At 36.3% G+C, this 22,935-nt stretch overlaps 1 protein-coding gene and 1 pseudogene across 6 annotated transcripts in view; one reads left to right on the top strand and one right to left on the bottom strand.

The window, feature by feature from the left end:
• Positions 1–22,935, bottom strand: part of LOC123827290 (interleukin 1 receptor accessory protein) — a 142,445-nt gene that overhangs the window by 10,429 nt on the left and 109,081 nt on the right. For all 6 annotated transcript variants that reach the window (XM_045851803.1, XM_045851799.1, XM_045851801.1 and 3 more), the window contains 5 exons: positions 18,072–18,237; positions 15,814–15,885; positions 13,676–13,802; positions 10,962–11,110; positions 931–1,080 (listed from right to left, as the gene is read on the bottom strand). In XM_045851803.1, the coding sequence (XP_045707759.1) occupies positions 931–1,080; positions 10,962–11,110; positions 13,676–13,802; positions 15,814–15,885; positions 18,072–18,237 (664 nt within the window). The remainder of the gene's footprint in view (positions 1–930; positions 1,081–10,961; positions 11,111–13,675; positions 13,803–15,813; positions 15,886–18,071; positions 18,238–22,935) is intronic.
• On the top strand, positions 6,100–7,360 carry LOC123827291 (annotated as a pseudogene).

Raw genomic sequence — 22,935 nt, 5'->3', positions numbered from 1 at the left:
ATGGAAAATAAGTGAGGTTTGGTTCATTAAACTATGGATTAACAGAATCAGGCAGTAAATAGTCAGTAATAAGTGCTGGTAATTAATGCCATGCAGAATATTTCTACTGTCTTATTATGTTACTCACTAATATATTACAGTTATAAATGGAAAAAAAACTTTTAGAAATGTTCTAATTTATACCTGAAAATAATTCTAATTAAAATATACTTATAGTCAATAAACCAACCTTTCCCAAAGTTGTCTAGTTATTAAAATTACTTCTCATTAAAATCACGGGTTCTTTGTGTCTCTTCCACAAACCTACTGAGTGGGAATCTTTAAGCAACAGGTCTAAGAATCTATACCTTTAAATGTTCTATCCTTGTCTCCAGGAAATTACACACTAGAACCAAGCTTCTTAAATTTTAATGAGCACATGAACAACTTAGGAACATTGTTTAAATACAGATTCTAATTCAAAATAAGGGTTTGGCTTAAGATTCTGCTTTTAATGAATTCCTATGTGATTCTAATGCTTCCGGTACATGGGTCAGTCTGAGACAAAGAGTGGCTACTCAGCACTTGAAATGCAGTTAGTCTGAACTGACGTATGCTATAAGTGCAATACATATTGAATTTTGAAGAGTTTTAATACCAAAAAATAAGATTAAAATATCTTAATTAATATTAATTACAAGCTAAAACGTTAATATTTTAACATATTAAGTTAAATAGATATATTATAAAAAATTTCACTTTCTTTTTGGACAGTGCCATCTAGATTAAATCCCATATTGAAAAAAGAGAAATGTTTTAGAGATATTTTCAATAGTAAGAGCTAAAACAAAAGGTAGTCCGATTAAATCTCCCAGTAAATCTAGACTTTGTTGAGCCAAAATGTCTTTTAAAGATGACAATAGAGATTTACATCAAACTTCCATTACTCACCTAAAATGGTTTCATCTGTTCCAAAGTGTGCTCGGTAAAACAGGACCATCTCCAGCCAGTAAACATGGTAAACGACAATGAGAACCACCACCAGCAGGACTGTGACTCCAAAACCACAGGCCAACTCCACTGTGTATCTTGGAGCTACCACTGGAGTAAACCACAAAGAAATAATTGATTTCCACTTGGTGACCAGAATGGCCCATCATCCTGCAAATAACTGGATAAAGCAAGCAGCTGAGTCATGACCTGTTTTATATGTGTGAACAAGCAGAGATAATATGGTAGGAATTAGGCACTTTGTTTTAATACTTCATGTGTAGTATTTATCTTTTGGTTTCCAGTAACTGACACACAAGGCATTTTTAACTATTAAATGATTTCAATAGACTTTGATGAGATACAAATTAAAACAGAATCTTAGCATTGGGAAGGACTTAGAAAGTTATCTAATTCAGTTTACAATCTGATTCCTGACTTTCCTCAAAAATATTTGAAAATATTCCAACTTTTGTTTGTCTTTCTCTTGGGCTAGAATCCTTACTACCACCTGAATGAGCCCATGATATTGGTAGAGTTTTAATTGTTGGAGCAGTTAAATGTAGCAAAATATTTCTTATTTATTGTTATATTTTTATTGCTGCTCACTTACAGTTTCCCAATTCCCCCCATTACTTTCCCCTGCCCTATCCATCCCCCACCTTCCACTTTCATACCTCCCCCCATGGTACTGAGTTTTATAAGTTCTTTATAAATTTTGGATATTAACCCCTTATCTGCTGTATTGGTGAATATGTTCTTCCATTCTGTGGGCTGTCTTTTTATTTTGTTGATGTTTTCCTTTGCTATGCAAAAGTATTTTTAGTTTGATTAGTCCCACTTGTTTATTTTTCCTTGTTTCCTTTGCCTGGGAAGATATATTCAATGAAAAATTTCTATAAGCAATTCCTGAGATTTTGCTACCTATGTTTTTCCTATGATATTTAAAGTTTTGCTTCTAATATTTAAATCTTTAATCCATTCTGAATTTATTCATGTGTGTGATGTAAGGAGATGGTCTAGTTTCATTCTTCTGCATGTATTTATCTAATTTTCCCAACACCATTTATTGAATAAACTGTCTTAAGCCCATTGTGTGTGTTTGCTTCCTCTGTAGAATATTAATTGACTATAAAGGTGTGGATTTATTTCTGGACTCTCTATTTTGTCCCGTTGATCTGTGTGTCTGTTTTTATGCCAGTACCATGCTGGTTTGGTTACTATGGCCTTATTGTATAGTTTCATATTAGATAGTGTGATTCCTCCAAACTTGTTTTTCTTTCTCAGGATCCATGTTGCTACGTGGGGCCTTTTGTGTTTCCATATAAATTTTTGAAATAGTTGTTATAGTGTTGTGAAATACATCTTTGGAATCTTGATAGTAATTGTGTTGAATCTATAGATTGCTTTGGGTAGTGTGGACATTTTAATGATGTTAATTCTTCTTATCCATGAACACAGTATGTGCTTTAACTTTTTTGTGTCTTCTTCAATTTCTTTCTTCAGTGTCTTAAAATTTTATGAGAACAGGTCTTTTACATCCTTGGGTAGGTTTATTCCTAGGTATTCCATGAATCTTAATTTTGTTCTCTTGTCCAATGCCACATGGAAGAAGTTTAATTTCCTTTCTTTTATATTTGGAAATGGGCCTCAAAAAGTTTATTTTCATTGAGAAGAAACAGAGGGCATCACCAAATGCTCCGTGTGTGGGGCTCTGAAAGTTACCTCTTAGGTCTATGTTCTAGGATACACTTTCCAAAGACAGACTTGGAACATCCAGGTACTGGCGAATTTTATTATATTGTAGTTTGTGTACATGCTTGCTTTTCCACTCCCTCTCTCAGTTCCCACTAAGTTTCATGTTTACAGTCTTCTTCATGCATCCTATCCCTAGAACACCTAGGATCTGAATGGCTATTTCTAGATACAACTTTGTGTAATTCTGGATATATTTTTTAAATTTATTAAATTTTAGACACAGAGAGAAGGATAGAAAGATCATTTTGTTGTTCCACCTATTTATGCATTCACTGGTTGTTTTTTGTATATGCTCTGACTGAGGATTGAACCTGCAATCTTATGTATCATGATGATGTTTCAACCAATCGACCTACCCAGCGAGGGCCACTTCTTGGATATTTTTAAAAAATCTAATACTATATTAGATACCAGCAACTTCACTTGGCTGCTTTATTAGTTTGTGATAATGAAGCCTATGAGTTTGAAGAAAGAACAGAATATCTACTAGATTAGAAGCATGAATGGCTCACATTATATATTAGATTTGACAATTATTTTTTGACATCTACTATTTGCTAGAAGCTATTGGGTTACAATCATAGATAAGAAAGAAAGGGTCTCTGCCCTCTTAGGGTTTATGTTCTAATGTAGAAAACAAATAAATATGCATGACAGTTCATTTTAGATAGGGATCAGTGCTATGAAGTAAACAAGCCACATCTATCTCAGGGCAATGTGATAGAAGTGACTGAGTGGTGGGGTTGGGCAGGAGAGGTACATTAAGTAGTTGATGAGATCAGGCATCCTTGAGCACCTGAACATTGTCAGTGGTCTTTGCTGAGATAAGGCATAGTAGAATTTTGTTCACAGCTAAAATTATTGAGGTCCCCTGACTGCCAATCCAGAGATCTTTGCCCAACATTACCATGATGTTTAATTAGTGGTCATATACTAGCAGAAAATGCCCTTTTAAAATAAGTATCTCTCCAAAGGTGAAAATGGTAAGCAGCCCAGAGCTCAGCCTGAAGATCTCTAATTAAAGGGCAAATCATAGTTCTGAGTTCATTTTCCTAAACGCAGGATACAAATCCTGCCGCAGATATAGCTTGGGATTCAGCAGTGCAGAATTATTATCAAGTACTTTTGTACTCGCTCCATGAATAACAGTGATTTAAAATAAGAAAACTCCATTATAAATTGCCAGACACTATATCAGTGCAGTTGTTGAGGATTTACTATGTTCAATTTGGGTAGCTGGCATGAAAATTGCTGTGTCCTTGGTATTTCTGAGTACGTGTTATGTTAACAGCACACTGGGGTAGTTCCCACTGTCATCTTCATTATTTGCTCAGTTATTTTGGCTCCCTCTGGGTAGACATGTTATAGTAGGGAGGAAAAAAAAAGAGGTCAATGGATGCAATTGCCTGAAATGGATTTTAAAAAAATATCAATAGATATCTTACTTAATGATCAAGAGATCAATTACCCTCATACATTTCCCTCTGCCATGTTCATTTTACTACTGCCTATTTTATTTCTAGTGGGGCTTTTTAATTGTGTTTTGTGTCTTACAATTATATGTGTCATATTTACAGACTGTATTTTGTGGGACCATCTTGATGATATCAGGAAGTTCTTAATGCTATTTAACTAACTGAACTCTTAAGACATGTAATCTACACGCCTAAATTGCTAAGTGACTTAAATCACATGAAGAAAGTGTTCTAAAAAAGCTTTCGTATTAAGTTTGCTGGCTTGCAGGGATAGGGTGACCCTCAGCCCACATTTTCTATCTGCCCCAGCTAGAACGTCTGGTATTTTGGCATAAAGATTTTACTCTGATGCAATTCCAAACCAAAGGGTTTCCAATCAGGAAGAAACAATGCATTTTGATCAGGTTGGTCCTAAACTGCTTCTATCTTTGACTTCACTGATAATCTGTTTCAAGATGCAGCCAAATTTAACCATTTGCTCTGCTGTTACTCCCTGATTCAGAATTCCTGCCATCCCTTTTGCATTTCTACAGTAATAACCAGCTTCAAAGCCCAACTTTTTAGCTAACCACCCTTAGTGAAAGCAGGCCAATATCTTAGCTCTAGACTTTTTTCCCATTTCTAGTTATGAGTCTTCTTGGAAACCTGTTATTCTTATCATCTTCATTACTACAGTTGGAGTTTTGCTGTCCCATTGAGTCTCCCAACCAAAATGCCAGCTGCTTGGACTCCAAGCATTCCCTCCATATCCTTTGCTAAATTGCTGGGACTTATCAGTAATTTTTAGAACCGTGGTGATGACTATTTTCCCGAATTACAAAGGAAATGCTTTATTTAAATGGTAGTGACCTAAAAACCTATAACCTGGTTGACCTGCAGACCTGGTTTGTTTGCTGTCACAGTGTGATAAAGCTTGCCCATCTTGGACCTCAGCTGCTTGCCTCAGAGAATGATCGATACTGGAGTAGCCTTTTCTCCATTTCATCTAACATAACTGGTAGTGCAGGAGTGTGATCTGCAAGAGAAGGGGTACAAGAAAGGGAAGCCCCTCAATTGCTCTGGCTAATTGCCTGAAGGCACTTTTGGGACAGTGGCACAAAAATGGGGAAACCAAAAGTACACTAGCTATGCTGAGCTAAGGGGATAGAAAGTCAAGTCCAGGACTATTGAACACACAGGAGTAAACACTGAAGAAAAGTGTAGAAACAGAGCTTTAGAAATCCTCAAGTATTTGGAAGACTACAAAACTTTGCATATTAAGGATGACACCTTCACAAGGCCAGAAACAGAATAGATGAAAGAAAAATTACCAGGAAAGAAATGACTACTAGACAGCTGGGAACTGAACAATCCTAGGAGTACATGCAGAGATGGGAGACATTTGAGTTAGGACCACTCAGAGTGAAGAAACCTAGCTCCTCTATTATTAAGCAGAAACCTGACTTGGGCTAATGCCTCAGAATTAGGTCCAATTTTGCCTCAGAGAGGCTATTTTAGGCCTACTGTAGCAATGATAAGCAAGATGCTTAAAAACAAAACAAAACAAAACAAAACAAAACAAAAAAAGCAAGCTGTTATGTAAGCAAATTAACTAACTGCCAGAACAAAACTTAACACTTAAAAAATTCAGACATTCAATAATATAATATCTGTAATGTCCAATAGGTTGAAAAAAAAAACTAGGGAGACAAAGCAAAAAATCAAAAAACCAAAAGATTCACAATGAGGAAAAAATAGCTAATAAAAACAGAGTTGACAATGATGATGGAATTAGAAGATAAATCTTTAAAATGAGTATTGTGTGAGAGCAGATGCCTTGCACATACAGTGAGTGCTTGCAGCCTCCACACCCTCCTGCAATGCTACATCCAGGATCCCACCAGCTTTCCTGGCCACCATGGCCAACAAAGAAGCAGCCTTTGATGATGCAATAGAAGAATGTGTGATCAGCAAACTGTACAAAAACTAGAAAAAAAAAGATCTCTTTTCTTTACAGTTTGGTAATGACCTATACTCTGGAGTGGTCCAGCCTAACTGCATAGCAGTTTCCAGATGTAACCAGACCAGAAGGGAAAGATTTCATCATTCACCAACTTGTCCTGGGGACACACACATCAGATGGACAAAACCACCTTGTGATAACCAGTGTGTAGCTCCTTAGCTGTGATGCTGTTTGACACTTCACACTACAACAGAGAGAGGAGGACTGGAGAATTTGGAGGTGTTGGCTCTGTTAGTGGAACAAATTGAAATAGAAATCAAGATCAACCCGGAAGGAGAAGTAAAGGGGAACATTGTATGTCTGGAACACTTGCATCATTGCAACGAAGACTCCATCCAGTGACGTTCTTGTTTTTGACTATACAAAACATCCTTCTAAACCAGATCCTTCTGGAGAGAGCTACCCAAACATGGGTCTCTGTGGGCACCAGAAGGAAGGGCACCTTTTTTGAAGGGCACCTTTCTTGAAAACCAAAGCTCAGTGGGCACTTAGTGCTTCAGATTTCTATAACACCTGCCTACAGGATCTCAGTGCTGTTCCAAAGGAAGGAAAAATTGTGGCTGCTAAGACCGTCTTCACAGGGCATACAGCAATAGTAGAAAATGTTCCTCTGGCATGTGCTCCATGAGTTTCTGTTAGGGTCAGTTGTTGATGATCAGAAACTTCTGATCTGGGACACTCATGCAAACAATACTTCCAAACCAAGCCACTCAGTTGATGCTCACACTGCTGAAGTGAACTGCCTTTCTTTGACACAGGGTCAGCTGATAAGACTGTAGCCTTGAGGGACCCAAGAAATACGAAACTCAAGTTGCATTCTTTTGAGTCACGTTAGGATGAAATATTACAGGTTGCCCCACAGTGTGACTATTTTGGTTTTCAGTGGTACTATTTTGATCTCAGTCTGAAGGTATGGGATTCAAGTAAAATTGGGGAGGAACAATCCCTGGAAGATGCAGAAGAGGAGACACTGAAGTTGTTTCTTCATGGTGGTCACACTGCTGAGATACCTGATTTCACCTGGAGCCCCATTGAACCTCAGGTGTTCTGCTCTGTGTCAGAAGACAATGTCATTCAAGTGTGGCAGGTAGTAGAGAACATTAATAATGATGAAGACCCTGAAGGGAGCATGGATCCAGAAGGACAGGGGTCTTAGATCCATCTGCACCTCTTGTGATTTTAGACTCCTCTTTGTTCTCCTCTCAACCCTGATACTGATTTAACACTGGTTTTGAGACACAGACTTTGTTCAGTTATCTCTCTATAGTAGGTACCATTAACAACACTATTACCCTCAACCCAGGGTGTTTTCTAAATATTAAGTGGGGGGCTTGTGAGCAAAGGCACAGACTTACATTTAAATTTCCTTCAGGAATTTTTTTAGTAAGAAAGATCTAAAGTAGCCACTGAAAAAGGAATAATATGGGTAGTTTTTTTTTTCTTATGCTATATCCTCAGATTATTTAGACTCATTTAAGTAAAGGGTAGAAATACGGAATAGAGCCAAGTGAAGTGGTGTCTGAGCCATGAAGTACACGTCCTACAATATGCTACTTTTATTCAGGAATTAGGGGAGATTCAAGTCATATAAATTCCTACTCTAAAATCTTTACACCTGACTTTCTAAGATGCACATTTTCTTAGGTAAACTCAGTTTCTTAAGTCAAAATTATGTTTCTTTTTCCCCATGTATTTTTGCTTGTTAATGTACTTCTTGAGCTGTTTTCATATTATTTCTTTCCTTTCTGTAAAATATTTTTTAAACTTGGGGCTACCAAGTATGTTTTTACCTGACAAGTAGACTGTCGGTTAAGAAGAGTGAATTGTTATGAGTTTCCCCCCCACCCACAAGAATTAGTCCTTGAACACTAGTTTGATGCTATCTCTGTTTTGGGCAGGTCTGTTATTCTCTATGATTAGCAGTGTAAGTGTTTATAATGGAATAAATTGCTTTTCTGCATAAAAAAATAAAGTGAGTATTACAAATATACTTGTTGATTTTTAAAAAGAGATCAAGAGTACTGTAAAAGCAAATAAAAATATCAATATAGATATTGTAATAAAGAAATGGAAATTCAAAAACTGAAAAATAAAATTTTCAAATTAAAAATGCTGAAGATTAACACCTGGCTGGCGTAGCTCAGTGGACTGAGCACAGGCTGGGAACCAAAGTGTCCCAGGTTCGATTCCCAGCCAGGGTACATTCCTGGGTTGCAGGCCATAACCCCCAGCAACTGCACATTGATGTTTCTCTCTCTCCCTCTCTTTCTCTCTCTCTAGCTCCCTCCCTTCCCTCTCTAAAATGAATAAATAAAATCTTTAAAAAAATGCTGAAGATTAGACATCAAAAAAAGAAATAGACAGTGAACACTAACTAGAAACCACCTTAAATTAAACACAGGGGTGGGGAGGATAAAATAAAAATAATGAGAACCTCAATGTGCTGTGGTACAATACCAAGTACTCTATTTTAAATTTAATTGGAGTACTAGAAGGAAAGGAAAAAAATAAATGAATAAAAGGATGAGCAAAACATATTTGAAAAAATAATGCCTAATTGTTTTCCAAATTAAATTAAAATATAAACTCACCAAACCAAGAAGTTTAAAGAACCCTAAATAAGACACATTTAAAAAGCAACCTCAAAAGATATCATAATGTAATTTTGAAAGTCAATGAAGAATAGAAAATCTGTTCACATTCCTGACACCATTCATACTAAACCATCCAGAGCAAGCCCTTCTGTGGAAGGGCAGCTACTCAGTTCGCTCTGGTGAATAGACTTCTGCATCACTCCTGACTCAACATTTGTCTAATTGGTTACATTGATCTTTTCCACCTGACAATAAATTATTAATTTATGTCAGCCTCCATGATTGTTTCCAAAAACCTGTGCCTCTGAAGACAAGTCCCACAGTATGTTCCATACTTAGGGAATTTGGAGTCCAGTGTACTTGAAAAAATCCTGCCTACTGTATTTCAACCCCCTTCAGATATTCATATTTAATATTAATATGCTAAAGACACTAAGGGTCCCTGAACTAGATAGAGTATTGTGATTGATTTTGTTTAACCTAGACTTCAGTGATACTTATGTGACTATACAGGCCTTTGTCAAGTAACATCTATGGAAATCTTGTGGAAATAATAAGAAGGGCTAAGATTTATTATGCATTTAATATATATGTATATATGCCAGTAACTGTACTGAGTACTTTAAAACAATCTTATGAAGAAGTGCTATTATTTTCCTACTTTAAATACTTTTATTGATTTGAGAGAGAGAGGAACATTGATTAGTGCCTTCTATATGTGTCTGACCAGGGACTGAACCCACAACCTAGGTATATGCCCTGACCAGGAATCAAACTCCCAACCTCTTGATGTATGGGATGATACTCCAATCAACTGAGCCACACCAGCCAGGGCTATTTTGCCTACTTTAAATATGAAAAAACTGAAGCTCAGACAGGTGAATCATCTCTTCTAAGAGCTGGGATGCATAAAAACAGAATTTGAACACAGACCACCTGAATCTAGAGTCTTAGCAGTGTTATGAGGAACGAACTTTAGGGAGTGCCATCTTAATGACATGTAGTTGAGTATTTTCTCTTTACATTGACCTCTGAAGGGACAGAGGCGATTGACTATCCAGAACTAATCTAGTAGGACTTCCTAAGAGGCATATACACTTTTAGCCTTTGCTCTTTACTTCCTAAATTGTAATAAAATTGGTAAGATGAAACCTGTTGTTTCATCAGCTTTTAAAATGGCTTAAATTCCACTGGAAAATGTAACAATTATGAATTAGCTTTTTAAAACAAAAACTTTTGATATAAATAGAGTAGGAACTATCTGTCATCCAGATCCAAAATAATTCTGAATGACTTGGCTGCAGGTATGATAAATGATCATTATCTTTCTCTAGATTACTGGAAAACATTCTGGAAGGGATTAATTTTCTGGTATTCTAAGAGAACCAAAACTAATTTTAGATGTGGTCTATTTTAGGAACAACAGCTCACATAAGAAAGCCTCAAAATGTTCATTTATTATAGAAAAAATATAGTACTATCAACACTGAAATCATTTTACATCATAGTTTCAATAATTTTCGCCTTAGCAATTGTGGAAATGGTATATTTTAAACTTGCTTGAATATTGACACATAGTGTTTGAAGCAATCATTTTTAAAATATTTTTGAGAGTAAATATTTTATATCTATCTTAACTTGCACACAATTAGATGGTTGCTATTTATAATGTTTTATTATTATAGATAATACTAAGAATACAGATAGGTGCATAATCCTCTTTCTGTTATTTACTGAGGAAGAATTCCAAAATATTAAGTCATATGGTATGATCATTTTTATGACATGAACTCTGCCAGCAATGATTTCTAAAAGGGTCTTTACAATTCACTAACAATATGTGACTCTGTTTCATTATGTCTTTGGTAACTTTAAATATTTTCTGTATTATTCATTTTTATGACTATATAAATATGAAATAATGCCTTATTATCATCATGGATTTTTAGTCATATTTAGGAACTAATTACTATAGCTATTTTTAGTATATTTGCATAGATGGAAACTTTCCCTCAAGATTTTTCATTCAACTTCCATTCATTACTTTGTGGTAAATGCTGTGCTAAGTGCTGAAGCCCACGTTCTGAATTCTCGTTTTTCTTCATCACCACAATCTTATGTTGGCATTTCCAGGTTCATCTGCCTGGTGCATGCATCCATTACCTTTCTGTTTCACCTTGGCTGGCTGGTAAACCTCCCCTTTAGCATTTCTAGCATGACAGACATAGTTGCGTTTGAGATCTTCAGCAGTAACTTTCTTGATGATCAGAACTTGAGTTTTTGTTTCATCTTCTATTTTGCTGAAACTTACACTAGAAACAGGGGAAAGAAAATTAGAATGTCAGTGAGACTCAATGGCCATGGACTGTGTGTGACTCAGTCAAGCAACCAGAGAGCCCTCAGGTGAGGGCAGATAAAATGGTGATAATCTGTGTGGCCTTGTAATCTCATGATTACAAAATGAGAATGGTTTCTAGATTCTAATACTATTCTTCACCATCTATACTGTATACAAACCCAATACCTGGATCAAATCCCACTGTTGACACCATACTACAGATATAGATCTCGCTAACTCTCTTCAAAGCAAAATGTCTCCTTTCCTCAAACTTCTGAGCCAGGATGCTATATACTGGTTTAGAGAGAAGCTTCTGAGGCCAGATCCATTTAGGTTTTCATCCAGGCTCTGCCACTTACTGGCTGTATGCTTTCAGCATAGTAACTAATCTTCCCATGTTTTGAGATCCTCGTCTGAAAAAGAGGAAGGTGGCAATGCCTAAACAATGCATTACACATATTAATTTACTCAAGAACTCTGAGGATTGAGTATGTTGATGTGTAAGTATTAAAACAATACTTAATAAATGTTCGTATTCTTTATATAGGCTACTAATATTCCTCGGTAATAGTTGATGCATTTCAGGAATTCCTAAAGCTTGGAATTTGAATGCAAGTAGACTCTTTCATTCAAAATACTAAAATCTCATGTAAAATCTTAACATATAAGAAGAAGAAACTTCTCAAAGTAAGGAAACTTTGTGAAAATAAATGTACCTACATCTCAGAAAGTCAGAGATCGAATGCTTTGGGTCTAAGATCAAGATTTCCCTTTAAACCACTTTATTCAAAAAGAAAAAAAAATGTTACAGCTGACTGATATCCAGGTCCACCTTCTGCTAACGCTTACTGTCCATCATGAGAACTTGGTTAAGGACTATGCTGGGCTTAGGTTAAGTTTAACTGTGCTGTTCAAGTGTGAGCAGTGAGTTGTGTTTCAGCAGCAGCAAGGAGGAACACCATGACTTTCATTATTATTCATCCATCATCAGCATAACGATGAGAAGCACAATTCTCAGAATTCCTAAAACCATCAATAATTCTCCCTTTGTGCCTCCAGCCATGTCTTTCATCAATTTCTTCTACAAAAACTGTTCCAGTCTCAGCAGGCTCCTCTGTACCTTTAAATATGTCTGCTTCTCTCACCTCCAGGCTTTTGACATGATGTTCCTTTTACCAGGAACATTCTGTTGATTTTCTTACCTAGTTTATTTCTACTCACTTTTTCAAATCTTTACTTAGGTACTCTGAGATCTGGGAAGCATTATCTAATCCCTAAAACTGACTAGAATCCCCAACTCCATTTTCCCCTAACATGTAATGCTTCCCAGCCCCTGCATGCATCAGATTAGAGTATTAAAATTTCTGCTCTATCATTGGCTACTCCTACGAAATATACTCAACAAGTATCTGGCATAGTAACTGATGCAAAGAAAACACTTTATAATACCTTCACAAAGTCTGAATTTACTACTAGGAAAGAAACATCTTTTGAATTCTGGAAGTGTTAGCAGCCTAACATCTATTTACACATTAGTGACAAGGCTTAGGGTCTTAGAACTACTTTGTCATGTAGTTGGCCAGCTGCTAATTTTTATTCATTGTTGCAGTAAAACAATTGCTCTTTGGTAGTTATATGCTTCATTTACTGAAGAATCTTTTGTCTTCAAGATCCGTATTTTCCTCCTTGTCAACCTACCGCCTTTTAAAAAATCATGTGTATTTTGAAATAAAGTGACCCAGCTTGTTATTTTCAGAGTGAGGTATAGCCCTGACCACTGTGTCTTAGTTGTGTGTCTTTGCTTTGTCCACAAAGCAAAAGGTTGCCGATTAGATTGCCAGTCAGGGCCTTGGTTGTGGGCCAGATCCCTGTTTGGGGAAGTGAGAGAGGCAACCAATCAATGTTTCTCTCTCACATTGATGTTTCTATCCCTCTCTTTCTCTTTCCATTCTCCTCTCTTTAAAAATAAATAAGTAAAATCTTTTAAAAAAAAGATTGAGGTATATATTATCACTCCATCCACTTTAAAAATAAAACTTAGAGAACATAAATGTATTTAGTCCCTATGAAAAAAATCATTATAAATGTGATTTATATGTTATGTGAATTAAGAAAGGCAAGGAGGAAGATAGAGATACATGCTTACTACAAGATAAGAAACTAACACAATTATCTGAGGCACAGGTATTTATAGGCCCGGACCCCAGAAGTGAGAAAGAAGAACAGGGCCACACTGATAGGTCTTTGTCCCTGCATAACCATATATTGTGGCCTTCTCATTCATGTAGGACATGCATTCCATCTACTTATAAGTAGGTATCGTAAATGTGTGATAATCAGATGGCATATGGACTTCAGACTGCAAGCCCAGTAACCAGTAATTCTTCTTCGGATGCAGCCAATAACAACTTGAAAATCTTGCTGATTTTTGTTAATGATAGGCAAACATCAGAATTTTTATTTTCATTGATTAGTACACACCAGAGTGTATTAGATTGAAGGACAGGGTTAGTTGCCCCCTTGCCTGCATCAATAATACCTTTCATTAACAGTTAGTTCAATAGTGGTGTCCTCTGGCTTTTTTCCATCAATGGTCCACCAAACATCATTGTGAGAGTCCTTCAGGAAGGTAAAAAAGACTTTACAGGGAATGAGTAACTCCTCTCCTTAAAAAAAAAATAACCCATTAGTTTGTAAACTTAGCATGGCTATATTTGTTCTACTCTGTAATTAATCATAAGCTCTAAATGTTAAATGCACCTGAAATCTTACTTCTCACTAATTTTCTAGTGGGCTACCATAGGATAATGTACCACCATACTTTACTGCAAATCAAACAAACCAAGAGGAGAAAAACAGAACCCTTATATGAAATAATTTATTAAAATGACCATCTTTCAATGCAGTCTATGTATGCTTTAAAATGACAGTTTTTGTTCAAAAAGTCTCTGACAATGTCATTTTTAGAGCTAAACCTCCATGGACTAATCTTCTTTGTTATTTCCCTTAGAAAGAAAAAGGATGACTAAGAAACGGTTCCCCAGATTTTTGGTCCTTAGCCCAGACAGAAAGAGCCAGTGCCACTGCTGCGAGGACTGGCTGCACAGGTTCATCTGGAGGTGTCGGGCTACCAGGGTGCTTTCAGTAAGTTGAAAGACAACTTACAAAGAGAAATCTACATTATCCTTCAAGATGGAATATGAGGTTGGGGGATTTCTTGGCAGAAAATAGTAGTAGTAATAGTAGTAATAATAAAAACAACAGCACGCTCACTGAGAATTTTGTATAATTTACTGTACTAAATATGTATACTTATCAATGTTATAATTTAATTTTAACAAAATACTATGAGACATTTTTTAAATTCATTTTTTACAGAAGTGAAACCTGAAGCTTAGAGATGTGAAATGCCAGTCCCAGATGAAACTGTTAATAAGACGAGAATTTGACCAAGAATGACCTTCTTCTATTCAGGGCTGCCCAGGACAGTTATGTTTTGGGCTTGCTTTCCTAGTTAGTTACTCATATCGACTGCTTTCAATCTCACACAGTGTATAGGTTGAGATGATAAATTAGACTGTCATTCTAATTTGAACTCAGGTTGTCTCCCCTAGTGCTGACACTCTGTCCTCTCTTCCCATGCATGGCTCTCATCCCTTCCCCTCCAGTTTTCTGTGTTAATATACAGGAAGATGAAGTGAACGTGGATTCAGGCATGCTTTTGTAACCATAATGTGAGAGGCAGATGAAACATATCTGGATGACTAAGTTTAACCTGATAACTGGAATGATGTTCAAATTGCTATATAAATCCACCACTAATTCAAGAAAATTTGGTCCATTTGGGTTTGACAGAGCCTTTAAGTGTGTTCTTTGTATTTTTACAAGGCACATCACTATTTGACACCTTATCTTAATTTGTATGTGGGGGATATTGTTGCTCTCTACCTATGTTGATCACTGACTCTATTACCTTTATTTCATTTTAAACAAATGTACTTTTATAGCTCTCATTGGTTTGCTCTATTTTTTTTGTAAAAGATACAATACAGAAAACGTTAAAATTGTGTATGGCTTTCAGCTTAACTGTAGGGGGCTACGAGTTAGAAGAATAATAAACTTTACCTTATTTGGTCAGTAGCAAGTGATTTTTCTCTCTAATGAAAAATTATGAAAACTAAAGAGAGAACCAGACAGCCATAGCAAATATTTTATAGTGTTCTGAACCAGGGTGTATTGGTTGCATTAAGTGTTACTTATTATACTCACAGTCCTGACTCCAAGCTCCAACCCCACCCCTTTGTAGTGGAACAGAAGCTTGAAGGATGATGCCTTGTGCTCATGTTGCAGCCTTGGCAAACCAAAGCCTTGTGTCAGCTACCATTTGCATCAAAGAGAAATCACTGATCAGGAGAGGAAACCCACTAGCAGAGGAAGAAGGGAGCAGTAGCTGCTGAGATAGAAGCAGAGAATCCCTGAGTTCCCCATGGGATCTAATACCCAGAACTGCCTTGCTTTCTGACAACATCAGTTTCTGTGTGTGTGTGTGTGTGTGTGTGTGTGTGTGTGTGTGTGTGTTAACAATAGTCCTCTATTCTTTTGTGGGAACTTGTATGGCATTTTATTCCTTATAATTAAGAGAATCTAACTGAAATTCAGAAGCACAGCTATAATTACCTGGTTCTTTCTCGTAGACCACATGATCGTTGGGTGAATGGATCTGGGGGGGCAATGCATATATTGGTGAGCCTATGAGAGCATAAAGAACAAAGCGAGATGATGTTAAGTCATTCAGTTTCATCCTTTTTAATTCACTTCAAAAATCTTCTCTTCTGTGAAGCCTTGCCCAACTTCCTGGCATAGTTTGTCAATTCTTCTTGAGAAGGCTCACAGTCCAATATATAGTCAACCATAATATTTTAGTCATATAAAACAAGCAAAGAAACAAACATAATATATTGATTATTCTCCATATTTCAGAATAGAGTATTTAACCAGTGTTTTTGCTTTTCAAAGATTACATGAGCTAGACTTCTCATACTATATCATAATGAATTGCTCTCATGTCTTGCTCAATTGTTTATTCTCTATATATTTCTCCTCAGCATACCCATAGTGCCTATAGTATAAGATGTAGTTACACAAATATTAAATGAATGACTAAGTGGAAAATTTGAAATCACAATTATAAATCCAGCACAGAAGTACACCTGATGTCTAGTTATCAGTTGAAGGTTCATTCATAGAACTGATGCTCTTTATAACATTCGGTACTCCAAAACTGAGTGGAAAATATCCTGAAGGAGCTTCATATCATATTATTTAAGAGTACAGCCTTTGGCCCTGGCTGGTGTGGCTCAGTGGATTAGGCACCGGCTTGCAAACTAAAGGGTCACTGTTCAATTCCCAGTCAGGGCACATGCCTGGGTTGCAAGCCAGGTCCCCAGTGGGGGTTGCACAAGAGGCAACAATACATTAATATTTCTCTCCCTCTTTCCTCCCTCTCTCCTCCTCTGTCTAAAAATAAATAAAATCTTTTAAAGAAACATTTTTAAAAAGAGTATAGGCTTCAAATATTCAATGACCAGTGTGTACTAATCCCAACTTGGCCATATACTAACCATGTAAATCTGATTTTTTTACTTAATCTTTAAAAAGCTGATTTTCTTCAACTGTAAAATGAAAGTAATTAAACTCCTCTTACAGGTTCATTATAAGGATTAAAGTAAGTAATGCATATTGAAGCATCCACTGCATTTAAATGTATATACTAAGAACCACTGCCAAGATGAATATGAGGTTAGATTATTCATTTGACTTTTAAAGTCCATTCATATTAGGTTCTAAATTTAGTCTGAATTTTCTTCTGAATTAGTCCCCAGCTCAGCACTATTCAGAAAGTAAGCAGAGAAAGGGGAGAAGTGATTACAAAAGTGTTTGATTTGAACTTATTTGCACTATATTAAAGTCTTTTTTAAAGAAATACATATGCTGAACCTGGTGTCAAGCTGGTAGAAAAGCCTGGAACAAAAAGTCATAAACCTGGGATTTAGACTGACTTCTACTACTGCATTGAATGTCTCCGACTAAACAGGTTACTTTCTGTTTTAGGGACTCGATGTTTCCATCTATTAAAAGATAGGATTTGAACTTTTTTTCACAAAAATGTGCAAATATCTTATATCAAAGATTAACAAGATATTTTTAAAAGATGATGATAAATTGCCTTTATTTAAGAAAAGATGAGGTTTGACAAAATCTCACTCTGATATGCTCTTATTTTAGTACAGTGGGCACAGCGGGTTTTAGGGTTCTCTACATACCACGATGCTGGCACACTGTCCTCTCCACTCTCCCAGTTTCTCCTCCCCTCGTCTCTCAGTGCAAACCCATGGTTGAACACTGCCACAAATACCTTCAGCACTGACTAAAATAGCAGTGCATAGGAATATATAGCTTGCTTAATTTGATTAAAACACTTTTTGGACAATAATATTAACTACTATTCATTGAGTCTTTACTGCTTGCCTGGAGCTACATTAGCATAATATGTATATTATTTCTAATATTCTAAGCTATCATAAACACTAGATAGTCTAAGTAGCAGAGTACGGATAAGGAGACTGAGACTTTGATCAAAATCCTATTGCTCATAAAATGGCAGTAGTGTGATTCGAACACAGATCTGTCTGTAACTCTTTTCACTGCTCACACTGCCTTTACATCACTTACTCAAATATTCATTCAATAGACCAATAGTTACCAAAGGCCCCCTATGCATGTGGTAATGCTGGAGGCTCTGGGGATAGTGCAATAAACAAAAAACTTAAGCTTTTTTAAAAAATATTTTACACACTTGTGGGTAATAAACTATTAACAGGCAAAACAAGATTATTGCATTTTTGTCATACGTACTTAATACGAATCATGCTTACCTACCACCTTTACAGTCAGAGTCCTGGTGAGGTGGAACTCGCGCCCATTTTCCAGATATGTAACGACACACGTGTAATCTCCATTATTTGAAACCAAGGCTATGAAAAAACTCAAGGTCATGTTTTTAGGTACCACATTATGAAAGTTTTGTATTTTCTGACAGCCCTAGAAGGAATACAAGAAAAGATATTTCCTGTTTAGATACATGCATAGAAAATTGACAAGCACATGCACACATCTAATTTTACACAGAATATTAAAAAATCTATACCGGTTGTACCTTTTACAAAACTATTTTGCTCGGGTATTTGATGATGTTTCTCTAAAGAGTGAATGCATTAAGTTTTGTTATCTTTTCTGCAAAAACAATTAAAGTTTTGAACTGTGATATAAATTCAAAAGCATAAGCTTCTTGTGTTGGGACCCAGTATTTGAATCCTGGGACCCCATGTTAACAGGGGGAAAGGCTAATGCAGTGAAAAACAACTAAGGCAGCATAAACAACTGCTTGCTCTGCTATTTCAAAAATATATATTTTCATTTTTCTACATTTCTTCACTGTTTATATCAATTCAGGAACCCAATCACTCTGCTTGACCCAATTGAGATGTATGATTTTGGCATTCTTGATCTCTCTGTGGAATCACTATATTAGCCATTTCCAAACTTTTCGGTGTTTTTCTTCTACTTATTCTGTGTGTTACAAATTGGATATCACAGAGTCCAGAGTCTAAAAATAAAATATATTTTATGAGTATTACCAAGAGTTTAATTTATTTCTGTTCCAACTCATATTTTAATATTTTGTCATTAAAATAGCTCAATCAATATAACTAGAATTCTGTTTGAATCTCTCAGCCCTGCTCACTGGATATATTGTTATTTTTTTGTTTGTTTTTAGAGAAAGAAAACGATGCACTCATTAGTGACCAAACATACACTGAACATTTACTTTTAGAAAAAATTCATGTTTGTTTTTCTTTAAAATACCCCAAAATTCATCTGTGATGAAAAAGATTAGGTATCTCTAACTTCCTTTAGATTTTTAAAATTCTGCAAGTCTATTACTGCCTTGTACTTTCAACTTCCTGTGTTTAAATATTTAACTGTAATTCTTGTATACTTAAGGTTTTCTTACTTCAATTCCTGGAGAATGTGTTTTGAAATAGGACAATTACACTAAGTGGCACATTTCGTAATTCTTTGTAACAGGAAATGCATCTTTTAATCATAGCACCAAACATTTCATTCATGGAGATGATTATCACAAGGAAGATAATGCTCAGTTATTTTCTGAATACAATTTGTTCTGTTTTGATAAAAGTGTTTCTAGAACTTGTCACATCAGCCAAAGATTTCAGTACTTTTAGGTTATCACAAAGTATAAGACCACAAAGGCTTGTACGTATAATGGATTTATGTCAGATTTGGTTTAAATTGAGTTTAGACTATGTATAGAGGTCTGTTTGAGTTTTGTGACACCTTCTACTTAAATAATTCAAAGATATTTTCTTCTCTCATTTGTTAGCTTAGCTGTTATTACATCCCTGTTAAGGAGACAGATCAGACTAAATATGCTCTAGTTTTAAAAGTGGAAAGAAAAAGAGCTGGACAGATCAAGAGACATTCCAAATGACACAGTGCAGACCTAAAACTCAGTTTTCCAGATAGCTCAATGCAGGTCTTTAACTAGGTTCTTAACTAAGAATAAACACCTCTGCTCAGCAGTTAGTTGAGGCTGGAAACAATTACACTGAGACACACACTTATATATACCACATTATCTCATCTGATCATTATTCCAAACTTAGCAGTTGCGAATGCTCTCATGTCCATTTTATAGATGAAGATACAAAGGCCTAGAAATGTTAAGTAATTGTCAATGCCAAAGAGCTTGGCAGTACAAGAGCTGAAATTTGAAGCTGGATATAGCTGTTTTAAGGCCTTTGCTTTTTTTCTCCCCAATACAACTTGCTGTTTTACTTCATTTTTAAAATTTTTTTTATTGAATTTTCCATTATTGTTTATCCCCCTTAATCTCCTCTCCCCACCACAGTCAACACACTTGTTGTCCATGTCCATGAGTTCTTTTTCTTATTTGCTCATTCCTCCACCCCCAACTGTGCCCTACCCCTCCAGAGTTATCAGCCTGCTCTCTGAGTCTGTCTCTATTTGGCTTGTTAGTTCAGTTTCTTCATTACACTCAACATATGAGTGAAATCATATGGTATTTGTCTTTCTCTGACTAGCTTATTTCACTTAGCATATGTTCTCCGGGTCCATCCACGCTGTCACAAAAGGTAAGATTTTCTTCTTTGCAGCATTATTTACAATTACCAAGATATGGAAACAGCCCAAGTGTCCGTCAGTATTTGAGTAGATAAAACAACTATGGGACATTTACACACTGGAATGCTACTCTGCTGTAAAAGAGACCTTGCTTTTAGTCCCACCTGACACTGTCTCCTTACCCTATGCTGGGGTCTTGGACATATGCCGCACTGGGGGCCAGCACCATTGCTAATGGTGTAATGCAGTTCTACCACCTAGCTGTGGCTGGTTCCTGCAATTAGTGGTAAAGTGAAAAGGCAACTTTTCAGGATGAGAAGTTAGGTGGTAGTAGTGAACTTGTTAAAAGCACTTCCCAAGAATATACTAAAAGGAACTTGTGTTTTTGACTTGCCAATTATCATTAATATAAAATTTAAAACACATTATTTTAGGATTCATAATAGTTACTACAAATATAAAATTGTACTTCTGACTCAAACTCAAAATAGTTTTATTCATTTATTCACTCTTGAGTATAGTCACTGAACCATGTTCCAGGAGCTCTTTGAGGTCCAGAGAACACAGCATAGAATAACACAATGTGTCAGCCCTCATGCACTTTTCTTTAACAGAGAAATGAAATTAGGGACATGTAAATAGTAAAGAAAATGGTACAGAAATAGGTACTTGCTGACTTCTTCTTAACTTCCCTTTTCTCTTCATCTTATTCCAAACCCATGGGGGAGAATTTGAAATGTGGTCTGAATATGCTTAAGGCTATTCACAGGGTGTGCAAGTTAGAGGTGTAAATCTGCTTTCTCTTGGGATTTTCTCTTCTTTGCGTAAGGTTGGATAAAAATGTAGGTCAGGGACAGATTTCTCACAGAGCTGCTTTGTTTAGAAAACTATTTCAAATTGAGGCATATGTCACAAAAGCATTGGTAAAGTTTGGGTTTCAATTTGCAATTAAGAAAACACTGACCATTTAAGATTGTGAAATTAAGTAGTTTTAATCAAAAAGAAATAAAAACATCCATTTCAAAGCTATTAGACCTATCTGTCACACACGGAGAGGAAACAAAGGCAACATTTGACATTCTCAGCATGCCTGTGTGAGTGCGGTGGAGTGACTTGGGAGACTGTCCATCCACTAACTGCAGTGTGTGATGAGCTCTGTTTCTCATAAGCACATGCATCTCTAGACCCCTCAGCACATACACCTGAGACAGGAGAACACTTAAACACAATACACTATACCTGAAAATAAAGCCTGAATATTTTCTTATAATTTCAAAATCAATTATTTGGCATCCAGGAAAAAAATATAGAAACAAAGATCTAGAAACCCAAAGAATAAAAACATGAGCTTCCAAATAAATACAAGGAATAGGTTTACAGTAAGTGGATTTCCACCATGAAGTAAACAGTTTTCTGACTAGAAGACAAATCATCCATTTAGCTGATCTATTAGTTTCTCATTCTGAATTCAAAAGAAAGAAGTTAAATAAGAGAGTAACTTTTCAAGCGCATTGTGGTAGCCATGGCAACCCACCATGACACACAGGTGAAGCACAGCAGACAAAATGACTTTGAAATCCTTGAGAGGAAACATGTCACGTGGTGAGTTGCGGAATGTCGGTGGCAGAGATGGCTGGACTGACTGAGGATGAGTGCTGCCTCAGTGTTTGCACTGCACACACCATTCAAGAACCACGTGAGGGCACACACACAGACAATGGGAAGGACACAATTCCTAACCAGAGGTGTGTGCAGCCCTATGGAGAACTGCAGCCAGTACTATGGAAGACCTAACAGGGTCAGAGAGTAGGGGAAGATCAAATAGAAAATGTTCAGAGAAACTTCATGCAGAAGAAAGACTTGAGCGTGATCTTAAAGTGTAAGTAGAATATCCACAGCTATTAAGCAGGAGGGGAGACACAGGAGAGAGCACTCTAAGCACAGATGAAAGTTGTGAGTAACTTCCCTGGACTCTCACAGCATTCTGCCCTCTGCATCAGCACTTAACTCACTTCATATTGGGCTTTTATTTAAATGCTTTTTCAATGACAGTTCACATTAAATATTATTTGTGTTAGTCTCAGGTGTACAGCAGAGTGGTTTGACAGTCATATTCTTTTTTTTACCATAATTCATTTTACAATTATAAAGCAATTTCCAATAACTTCTTTTTTAAAAACATTTTTTTAAAGATTTTATTTATTTATTTTTAGAGAGGGAAGGGAGGGAGAAAGAGAGAGAGAGAGAGAAACATCAATGTGCTGTTGCTGGGGGTCATGGTCTGCAACCCAGGCATGTACCCTGACTGGGAATCGAACCCACAACACTTTGGTTCGCAGCCCGCACTCAATCCACTGAGCTACGCCAGCCAGGGCTGACAGTCATATTCTTTACACAGCATTCCTCTCAGTATTTCCAGTGCCCACCTGGCAGCATACATAGTTATTTGCATCATTATTGACTACATTTCCTATGCTGTACTTTACCTAACTAACTTTGTTAAAATAATGTCTTTTCATGTTTATCTATTCCTCTAGAAAATTCCCTCCTGTGGGGACAAGTGGGGGGTTAATG

The sequence above is a fragment of the Phyllostomus hastatus genome, unplaced genomic scaffold (assembly GCF_019186645.2).
Source record: "Phyllostomus hastatus isolate PE091 unplaced genomic scaffold, TTU_PhHast_1.1 phas_contig_86, whole genome shotgun sequence".
Lineage (NCBI taxonomy): Eukaryota > Metazoa > Chordata > Mammalia > Chiroptera > Phyllostomidae > Phyllostomus > Phyllostomus hastatus.
Note: the sequence above shows the minus strand (reverse complement) of the source record. Positions and strands in the feature narration are given on the sequence as shown.